We start from the raw sequence: 11,965 nt of genomic DNA on the forward strand, positions 1-11,965 counted from the left end.
ATTTCCAACAATTTAACAAATCAATATTTTAATAAATGAAACATACTGAATACGTAACCATTAGCCAATCATTTTCAGTAATTGATGTATATTTTGATATTTATATTTCGCGTTTTGTATGCTACATTGCAAATTTCTACAGGTACCCAACAACGCAGCCAGTAGCCTTGAGTACAAATTACGATATGGGCGCTCTTTGTGCAATTGTTTTAGTTTTTGGCTTTTTTGCGGTGTGTCAGTCTACCATAAGGTTGAGGAAATATATTGCAAAACCTGAAATGGATGATTATAAATCAGATGACGAACTTGTAGGAGAACACAAATCTACATCAGTTAGAGAGTGTGCAGCGCGCTGTCAAACAGAGTGTAGTTTCTATGGGTTTAATCCCCAGATGAAGAAATGTCGTACCCACAAGAAGATTTTCAAGTCGGGAATGTCTAATGAGGGTGGCTGGAGATACTACACACCTGACTGTATGTTTATATGTCATTTTTCTTTATTACATTTTCCATAAATCAGATAAATATTATGAATTTTCATCGCTCAATAGTATTAATTAATTCTAAGTAATAGTTTTGTCTTATTATTTCTAATAACTTCAATTTTGGTAATAAGAATATGCTTCACAAAATCCACATTGCAGTTCTCATCTTAGCTTTAATTAACAGATAAACTTACTTCTTCTTTCAGGTATTATGTATCATCTGACTTAATTCTGATAGTTAACTAACTTAGCTTTAATTAACAGATAACAGTAATTAGAAATATGATGCATTTATTTTATATCATATGATGTATCTTCTTGTATATACAAAGAATGATACAAGTATTATTTCTGTTAGTTATTTCTGTATCTTGTATATACATAGTCTGATTCCATTATTATTTTTATTGGTTATTACTGTACATTGCATATACTGTACATAGTATGATATCAGTATTATTCTTATTAGTTATTTCTTTGGATATATAAACTATTTCTGTAGATTGTAAGTTTTTTTTTTCTGCTTTAGATATACTCAGAGACTGTAAGGATATACAGACAGATGGATACTTTAATACAGGGGTGTATGAAATCTATCCCTATGGAACCAGTACAAGGCCTGTCACTGTTTTCTGTGACATGACGACAATGGGCGGGGGATGGACGGTAGGTTGTTAATTTTAATATAAAGACATATTGTAGAATTCATATTCACACTTAATGTTTTTGTTGTTCAACAGAATATAAGATGAAGAAATATGAATATTTTTTGTTTATATCATAACATATTGCTCACACAACCGTTTAAAACAATACTATACGTGTTAACTTTAAAGGCAATCCAAAAACGAATTACTGGATCCCTGGACTTTGACAGGAACTGGACAGTATAAAAAAGGATTTGGTTCACCGGAACAGGATGTCTGGGTTGGTAAGTGTAAATTACATTAAAAAAGGAAAAGGACTATCATCCAATTCAGAGTTTGGCAAAATTTCTTTGTTGTGGAAATAAAAAAAAAGTTATCAAAACTCTGATCTGTAGAGTATGTAAAACGTGTTTTACGATATTTTTTGAGCGTGTTTAATTAATATCTTAAATAATAAGAAAAAGGGAATCATTTAGTGGTGTAGTCTTAATGTGTCCAAATTTAGCATCAATGTCTACAAGATTAGAAAAATGATTTGATGTTTTATTACGGTATATTTATATTCTAAAATATTGATACAGGAAATGACATAATCCATCAATTTACAAAAGAAGAGACCGCTTCCCTTTATGTGTCCATTACTCTTGGGAATGGGACAACTCTGTATGAAATGTACGGCGGATTCTCTGTCTCCGATGAAGCAGGGAAATACAAACTCTTTCTTGCAGGACCTGCCACGGGAACCTTAGGTAAATTTATCCATGTTCTTAAAATGTGGTTCAAATCATATAAACCATCATATACTGTAGTTCTTTACATTGAAAATTTTTTAAGGATTTCCATCCCTAATAGGAATAAATTCTCTACCCTTAAATATCTGTCAGATACATAATACTCTGATATTAAATTAAAGCATTTTATAGTAGAAAAGGATTGCCCGCGAGAAAGTTTTAAAAATTTAATTAATTAAGCAGTAGCTAATTAACTCAGATTACATTGTAGTCTGTAGGAAAAATTGTATTTTTTCAATAAAAAAATAAATAATAGGAAGATCAATAAAATTTAATACTGTTGGCGGAAAGATGCATTGGAATATTGAAAATAGAATGATTATTGAATTGATAAATTTTTTACCGGATAAGATTTTTAAAATTGATTTTTTTATTAATTAAAAAAATGGAGGTAGATAACTCTTAATAAAATTTAAGGTCATAAAAAAGGACACATCCTAATCTTACAAGCTAATAGTAATAAATGTGAATAATGCCTAAATAAAAAAAAGTATTCATCATCTGCATATCTGTTATGTACTTAATATCATTGAATTTGTTGCTATTAGGGATTGAATACCTTAAGTTAAAAAGACATAAAATCAGTCTGTAAACGTTTTTAATTTTATGCTATTTAATCGTATTTAAGATTTAACTCCTGGAAAATAGAATCTGTCAATTCTCAGTACATGAAATTTTAAATGACATATTTTTAAACAAAGAAAACTATGATAAAAATATTAATATTTAACCTTTCCAGTAACTAGTTGTACCTCTTATCTGTCATTGCTGTTAAGTATTATAGCATTGATCGTAAATTTCACGGAAAATTGATAATTAAATCATTGCCTGATCGGAAACATTCAAATTATAAAAAAAAACAATTTCAAAACACCTCATCTTGAATTACATTTACAATACCTATTTACTATTCAATGAAAATATAATATTTTAAAATATTGCAGGTATATCATTTGTTAGTTGGTTAATGGTTATCATTTTGGATGATATGCTTCTTTTAGCATTTTATGCATTTGAAAGGCACTTACTTTAACAAATATAAATGCATGTATTTCATTTTCTCATTACAAAAATTCCCCGTGATTTTTACCACAATAATTTTTTTATTATTATTAATCTTGAAATGTGTAACACGCCTGGGGTATATTGCTTCATTTAAATGATGGTATGTGAATCGCACAGGGTATGTTTGTATTGGATTCTTCTAATATTATCTCTCTTTACACAAGAAAGCACATTAATACCGCTCTGGGACTTTCCTCCGTATAATTTACAATAAGATTAATGTAAAATGAATCAATTTTGTCAGTGATATAATCTAATTCACCCTAAACCAACAGTGTCAGAACTATTGGCACCGATTCTTAAAAAAGTAATGTCTCTCATTATCTACTGATTTTTCCAACGACCCGGCCATTGGTAATACATCCATTTCCCCCCAAAAAAGAACCACAACCCATTTGACTTGACCCTGCACTATCAGTTTATAATGAAGAACTCTATAGTTTGTCTATTCCTTTTGTGGAAAATAAGCTATGCCATTGAAATTATGAAAAAAAAAAACTTAGCCACTTTGTCATTTATTGTTTTCGTTCGTCAAGAATGCGGATCTCATGCTCTGGATTTGAGATGCCTAAAGTTTCCCAACTAAGGATTCTAAACTGCGAACCCTAACCCTTTTTCTGTCAAGAAGTGTTTCTAATAAACCTTTCAGTTCTGTAATCTTTTCAGTAGGAATTCTTATGCACATCTGAACTGTATCTATTTCTTTTCCTAACACGAGGCCCATGGGTGACTTCGATCACCTGAGCACATGTGAAAATACACAAGTCAGCTCAGCATTGAAAAGTTCACTTGTTGGAGGAGGGGGAGGGGGGTTGGAATTTTCTATTACTCGAGAATGTCACCATTTCAATGAAACATACAATTATAATTCTGTCATACTTAAAAACAAGATTTTTAAAGATTTCTCTAACATATTATTTGATCTGCCATTGTGACCCCTCATTCCCCCCGTCCTTTTCCAGTTCAACATTATTTGAATGAATTCAATTTTTCACTACTTGCAGATGCTTACATGTCAAATTGACTAAATAAAACTTTTCCGTTCCGGTGAAGATTTTCCCTCTTTATTCTTCCTATATATTTTTATGCAAAAATTTGATTCTTCATTGGGACCACACCCTAATCCCAATGGTCATTATATAAACAATTCCTGAATATAAACCACCCGAGGATTCTTCCATTAGTTCCAAATACTAATCATGGAAATAATGTTCTCCAGAAAACATTTAAAAGTATATATTCCTATGAAAATTTGATCCTACACTGAGTCCCCACCCCACCCCTTGAGTTCTTATTTGAACAATCTAAAAACTACACTACCTCAGGATGCTTCCATATGAATATCACCAATTATGCCATGGCTTTGCTGTTCTTGAAAAGATTTTTAGATTTTTTCCTAAATATGTCTATGTAAAACTTTGATTGTCCATTATGGCCCCACCCTAACCACAGGAGTCATGATATAAACAAACTTGAATAACCTACAACTTAGGATGTTCCTATATCTATATCACTAATCATGGCTTTGCTGATCTTGAGAAGAAGATTTTTGAAGATTTTTCCTATATATTCTTCTGAAAAAATTTGATCAACCATTGTAGCCCCGCCCTACCCCGGGAGTCATTATTTGTACAAACTTGAATCTACACTACCTGAGGATGCTTCCACAAGAGTTTCATCTTTCCTGGCCGAGTGGTTCTGGGGAAGAAGATTTTTTTTTAAAATGGTTTTATATATTCCTATGTTATACTTTAATCAGCCTTTGTGGCCCCGCCCTACCACTGGGGGTCATGAAAAAAAAATCATATGGAATAATTTATCACAAAATATCAAAATGAAGAAAAGTAATTAAAAACATCTAGCTGAATATCTTATGTACAAGTGTATAGGTACCCTTATATATCTGGGAGAAAACACCTCCAGCTCAAATACAGTCTATCTATTGTCTCCCAGATAAGCTTTGTAGAACAACATGCTTATTCTGCAATGGCTTTATGAATTATAATTCATCTTTAATACATTTTAAAACATTACGATAATCTTATGGTGAATTTTCTTATATACTTCAGAAAAAAAGATTAAATATACTCTTGATATGATAACGTATTTCTTGAGGTTTTCTTATTTGTTTTCTAGTCTACAGTACATTTTGTATTTGTAAATTTTACATGCAGTCAGGGATATTATGCTATTCAAAAATAATATCTTTTCATTTTTTTCATTATAAAATCCATAATAATATTTTTCCATGATATATCAAATTTCAAAACTTGCTGAAACGCACCCCATATATCAGAAACATTTTGACATTTTAGAATAAGATGTTTATTGTTTTCTTTTACATTTCTACAAAAAACACACATTTCATTTTCAGCAGTTTTCCATTTCTTTAACATTTCTCTATTACACAATAAGTTATTTAATAATCTATAATTGAAGTCTGATATGCCTCTATCTGCAATTGCTAATATTTTTTGTTCATATATAGATTTCCATGCTGTTTTTGGAATTTCAAACAATTTCTCATAATGATATAGATGTAGTGGATGTTTGAATTTATCATGACATAGAATATTATAAATCAATTTTGAAGTAATATCAAACACTGTCACTTGATGATGGTATAGTAGATCATATGAATTATTTTCGAATATGATGTTTTCATAACGTATATCTGTAAAATCATCATCTACTAAAGCTTTCAAAACTACATTTTTCATTATCATATATTCACAAATACAATTTCTCTTACATACAAGTTTATCATAAAACCATTCTATCGGTTGCATACCATTTTTGTCCACAATATCACCAATATATTTAAATCCAATTTTCAGCCAATTTACAAAACATAGTGGCTTTTTTATTTTTAATTTTATCATCACACCACAGTGGTTCCTTTAATAAAGCATTCAAATTTTGTTCTCTTTTGCTTCTTTTACATTCATTAAAAATGCGAGCATTTCTTCGTAAAACAAATGAAAGTTTTACATAATTCGATAAACTTTTGTTTCAATAATGTTTGTTTTACATATATATTTCTTTCTCTAGACAAATTATCAACAAATAGGAATAAGGAATTTGTTTTACTTAATATGTTTTTAATCCACGATACTTTTATTGATTTTAGTTTTAAAGGTACATCAACAATACCTATTCCTCCAATCTGAGTGTTTCTGTTTATTAGGTCTTTTAATTCCATACAAAATTGAAAATTAGACTTTGTATTTTTTCTACTGTATTTTCATTTAGAAAATTTAAAATTGATCCAATATATATAATTTTTTTATATTTCTAGACTATTAATTACAAAGACTTTGTAAAAAATTGTTAATTTTCATTTTTTTCATAGACTCATAAAGTAGTCTACAATTTTTGTCCAGTTTTTATTGTAACATATTTCCTTATCATGTCCTATGATGATCCCTAGAGCTTTTATACAGGAATTATCAACGTCAACATTTTCTATTTGCCGATACAAATTTTTCCATTGACCTGTTAAGAGACACTCTGTTTTGGATATGTTTAGTTTCATACCAAATACCTTACTGAATTTTTCTATAACCTCTAAAGAATGTTTAAGGGACTTCTTATCTTTAAATGGAAGTGTGCAGTCATCTGCATGTTGTATTATCTTTATAATATCAGTCATTCCAGGTTTTTGAAAACCCTTTATGTTAGGATTTGATCTAATAGCAATGGCTAATACTTCTACTACAAATAGGAATAAAATAGCAGAAATAGGTCACCCTTGTCTTATACCTCTATGCATATCACATGTTTGAGATATTTACCATTATCTTTATTCTAAATATAGGCTATTCATATAAAATGGTGATCCATTTCAAGAAATTTTCTCCAAAATTATATTTTTTAAGAACTTTCAATATAATATTCCATTCTACAGAGTCGACAACCTTTTGGAAATCAAGGAATAACAATACTGAATCCGAGTTATTTTCGTCCGAATATTAAAAAATATCAACATTCAATCTTGCATTTTAGGCTATATCGCGCCTTTTTATATATGTTGATTGATTTACATGTATTGCATAATTTACCACTGTTAATTGACAATACGTCGTCGATATATCAAAATGTCGAGTTAAAGACCACAACAAGTGTTTTCTTCTTTTCACGCATAAGATTTTGCACAAATTCTGCACATTATGAATACAAAATTATGTCTGGTATTAACGGAGCGCAATCTGAACTCATTTTTGATATCGACCTTGCCTAGTTCAGCACCCTGACCTAACTCCGAATAATATCAACCAGAGAATAAAAAGAGGCGTATTAAACTAAACAAATCTGGATCTATAAATGCATTGATGCCAAGGGAAGGAACGTAAGACAGATGTGTTATCATCCTCAAACTTCCACATGACTTTGGCACTAAACCTACCGGCGAGATGTGTAGATTAGGCATGGAGGGGAGGGGGTTAGAAAATGGACCCAAAACTTTGCCCTCTTTGATTTCCTTTGTTATTTTTCTCTTCTAATTGAACATTGTGTTGATGAGCTGACACTAGATTATTTTAAAAAATACCTATTCTTGGCCCAAAACTAGATCCATTTGATAACCCATCCAGTACCTCCTTAGCTGCTTGTCTTACTGGGTATTTATGCAAATAAATGGATATCCCATCAACCCTAATTGGAGAATGACCTAGGTTCCAAATTCCGATGCCCTTGGAATTGCTTATATCTTGTGAAGGTGGAGGGTGCTCGTGGTCCCCATTGTCTAGCCCGTTGAAGGAATCCTTATCCCGATGGGTGAAGCTGTCGCTGGCTGAAATATCATACGTTCCGTTGAAGATAAGAAGGACAATTCAACAATGAGTGCTCCCGCCAACATTTCAAACATTCCTGCAAATATGAAATTGGACTTTTAATGTAAAATCCCTGAAAATTAAAAGCATACCTTTTTTCTCCAAACTTAAATGTATTTAGCATAAATAGAGAGAAATTAAGGAAAAATAAAGACAATAAGCATCAGACACTTTCATCACCAACCTTTTTGCCTCGCTGGTTCATGGAAAAGGGAAGATAAATCCAGAAAACAGATGTAACTAAAATGTTGACATATTTTGACAAATAACAAATTTCTGGATTTCTGATATAAGTGATCGATACTAATAATAAATTTATATTTAACTGTACAGGGTGTATCTTTGATAACAAGGCATATTACCAGACAAGTTAAAATCGCAAGTGAGTTAAGGCTAAATATGGATATTTTTATGCAAATAAGCTAATGAAAATTCATAATTTGTATATTTTATGTACAGGGAAGGTTCAAATTGATTTTCTGATACATACTCATTACCCACAGTTTATGAATGCAAGTGAACATTATGACGTCATATTATGACGTCATTGTTCTCTCCCATTCAAGGTATCAAATCATATAAACAAAATCACGTCGGCGCAAGGGCCTATCCTATCTAATTTAAAATAAACAATGTATAATATTAAGGTGAATATTCTTAAAATTAATAAAATTGCTGCACAAATCCTATGCACTTTCTTAATTGATAGAAATTTTAGGAAACTTACCCTGGACGGTGAATTTTTACCCTGTTAAAACTTAAAACTGCACGAATAGTAAGTAACCAATTGCACTGTCGACATTTGTGCAGCAATATCTTAAATCCTTGGAATATCCTGCGTCTTTTGATACCTTGTTTCTGTAAAACAAAGTAAGGTATGCCCTTGCGCCGAAGCGATTTTGTTGATGTTTCTTATAAACTTGTGTAGTACAGGTGGATGACGTCATAATATGACGTCATAATGTGTACTGGCTATCGCATGTCTTGGGTACCAAGAATGTATAAGAAAACAAGTCTTAGCATTTTCTGTGCGGTAGGTAGAGCAATTATGGAATTTAATTAGATATTTTGTATAGAAATTTCCATATGTAGCATTAACTCACATGCGATGCGGTGGTATTCTAATTCTGCAGAAGACAACCTGAGAAGTTGTGTTCTGTCTTAGATGCATATCCGTGTTATTGACAATAAATCAAGTGTGTTTTAAATCCATTATGTCTGTTAATATTTCTCTACTTCTACAGGTGACAGTATGCTCAATACCGGCTATGCTGGGGCCGATCTGTCCGGGATGTACTTTAGTACCCCAGAGAGAGATAACGACGGGTCCAGTAAAAACTGTGCTGCTCTCAGTAACCATAGAGGAGGCTGGTGGTTTAACAACTGTAACTGGGCCTTCCTCAACGGTCAGTTGTATCCAACAATCTCCTACTGTAAATGGTGTTATACATTAGAGATTGGGGCATCGATAAGGGAGACAATGATGATGATAAGACGTCACTAGGTAAACAACTTAAATACTACCAAATGCTGACTTTTTGGTATTTCATTATATATATTTAATGGTTTAATGAGAATTTTGATGAGCAATAAAAAGTTCACTTTGATGTCTCTGAAAATATTTAAATATTTTTGATTCTTGTTTCTTTTATTTTCAACAGATGGATGCCTTAAAATCGAAATCATCGATCAGAAAAAAAGAGACAATTTTTAGTCAATCTTAATCATGAGGTTTCATTTACATGTTTTTATGCGCCAGGATCGATAGATCCGAGGCGTATATTACTTTTGTTCTGTCTGTTTGTCTGTTTATTTGTTTGTCTGTCTGTTGTCAACATTCACCTTCAGCATAACTTTTGAACCTTGATAGACAGAGATTTCATGTTTGGTATGCATAATTCACTAATAAAGTTCTTTCAAAAGACACAAAGATCAATGACCTTGTGACCTTAAATGTTTACTATATGCTAAAACAGCTTTTTCGAACTTTCTGCATAACCTTTGAACCATAGGAGATACAGACTTCATTTTTGTATGCATACTTCACTTATAAAGTTCTTTCAAATGACACCAAGGTCAATGACCGTGTCACCTTGACTGTGACCTATATGCTAAAAATAGCTTTTTCGAACTTTTGCCATAACATTCAAACCATAGTAAATAGAGACTTTATATTTAGTATGTATACTCCACTAATAAAGTTTTTTCAATTGACACCAAGGACAATGACCTAGTGATCTTGACTGTGACCTTTATGCTAAAATAACTTTTTCGAACTTTCGCCATAACGTTTGAACCACAGGGGATACAAACTTCAGTTTCCGTATGCATACTTCACTAGTAAAGTTCTTTCAAATGACACCAAGGTCAATGACCTTGTTGACCTTGACTGTAAACTACATGCTAAAAATAGCTTTTCCGAACTTTCACCATAACTTTTGAACCATAGGAGATAAAAACTTTATATTTGGTATGCATACTCCACTAATAAAGTTCTTTCAAATGACTTTAAGACCAATGACATTGTGACCAATATACTAAAAATAAATTTTGGAACTGTGTTGCCGTCGGGCGCATAGTGTTTCACAAACATTTCTTGTTTTCAGTGAAATAATGTTTACTTCATGAAGAGAACACGCGTAAAACAATTATATTTGAGGGTGTGTGGTAGAACTGTTTGTAAAGCAATGTTATTTTTCTTTACCGAATGTTCTAATCAAGAGCTGAACCTAAAGTTTTTGTGTTGTAATAAATTGGTAAAATGTTAAGATGTTTTTGTTCTTACTTAAAACGCTGCCACATGAATACCATGGAGTCTCCATTTGAAATTTTCGAGAGGGACGTTAAACAATATACAATCAATCAACAATCATGAAGATGCTTGTACGGAAAATAGGGATATGGACTGATCTATTGTAGATCATTTTATAGTGGAAACTGTCTTATCAGACAAATGTACAATCCGTTCCCTTTGAATTCAGACATTTATTTTCATTCTCATTTCTCCTAATATTCATGTTCTTTAAAATATGCAATTCGAAATCATCTTTTAAAAACAAAGTTTGTCTTGGAATACATGTCTTAAGAGACAGGTGTTACATTATTAAACATATTCATGTGATATAATTAGGATCACTTGATGTGCATGCTCTGCAGTACATTATATCCAAGATTGCTATTTTTCTAAAGAAATACTCCCTATCTTTTGCCTTGTGCGATATTTTCAAAGGATGATTGATTGCATATTGTTTTACGTCCCATTCGAGAATTTTTTAATTAATGTAGAGATGCCACAATAAGGCTTCAAATTCTTACCCTTACCCGGCACCAGGGCTATTGAGCAGGGAGGTATCTGTATTGTGCCAACGCCTTCGTGACGCTGAACCTTGGTTTTAAAGGTGTCATCCAAAGAACCAGCAACTTGCACTTAAAAGTGCCGAGTGCATGGCAAAGGAACATTTGCTACCCATTTTTATAGATAAAGGTCAGTCCAATCTTCCCAAGTGAAGAGTTTCTGATCCGCTCCGCTCCACATAAACCCTTGACGGAATTGGCTAAGTTTGACGGGGTTAACTGTCACGCCATCTAGTGAGATTACACATTTTGAACTCTACTGACCTCTGCTATTAGCCAATCGGAGTACTCGAATTCAACAGAGAATTCGAGATAATATTGGTATTCGGTAATAAATTCAATATAACACAGCTAAAAAAAACTAAGACAACCCTGTAACTGGGCTATTTAATGATAAAGACGTTATCCTTGGGACTAAAACTGGCGTGTTTTTGTGTTTACGATTTAGTTTCAGTTTAAATAAAACAATGATTTTGATTGGTTCATGCAAACTTGCATGAGGCCGATCAGAGGAAGCATTTCTAATCCCTTCAAACTTAGCCTATTCGGTCAAGGGTTTATGTGGAGCGGAGAGGATTAGAAACTCTTGACTTGGGAAGATGGGTCAGTTCCAACCGAAATTCGATCTCCAGATCACGAAACCAGCATCAAGGGATAAAAAATATAATTATGATATAAATTTACAAAGCAATTTTTTCTACGATGAATTTTTTTTTTCATTTTAATTCTGTGAAAAAAATAAAGCTTTCATGATTGACATAAATTGTATTTCTTATTGCAATTAGTACAAA

General features: G+C 31.9%; 1 protein-coding gene across 1 annotated transcript; it reads left to right on the plus strand.

The window, feature by feature from the left end:
• Positions 1-185: 185 nt before the first annotated feature.
• LOC134238977 (microfibril-associated glycoprotein 4-like) lies at positions 186-9,324 on the plus strand. The gene is made up of 5 exons (XM_062721129.1): positions 186-474; positions 1,015-1,155; positions 1,363-1,416; positions 1,714-1,881; positions 9,065-9,324. The coding sequence occupies exons 1-5, from the start codon at positions 186-188 to the stop codon at positions 9,322-9,324; spliced, it is 912 nt and encodes a 303-aa protein (XP_062577113.1).
• Positions 9,325-11,965: the final 2,641 nt, after the last annotated feature.

Source organism: Saccostrea cucullata, unplaced genomic scaffold (genome assembly GCF_032062105.1).
Source record: "Saccostrea cucullata isolate Sc308-1 unplaced genomic scaffold, CSIRO_AGI_Scuc_v1 ctg14180, whole genome shotgun sequence".
Taxonomy (NCBI): Eukaryota; Metazoa; Mollusca; class Bivalvia; order Ostreida; family Ostreidae; genus Saccostrea; species Saccostrea cuccullata.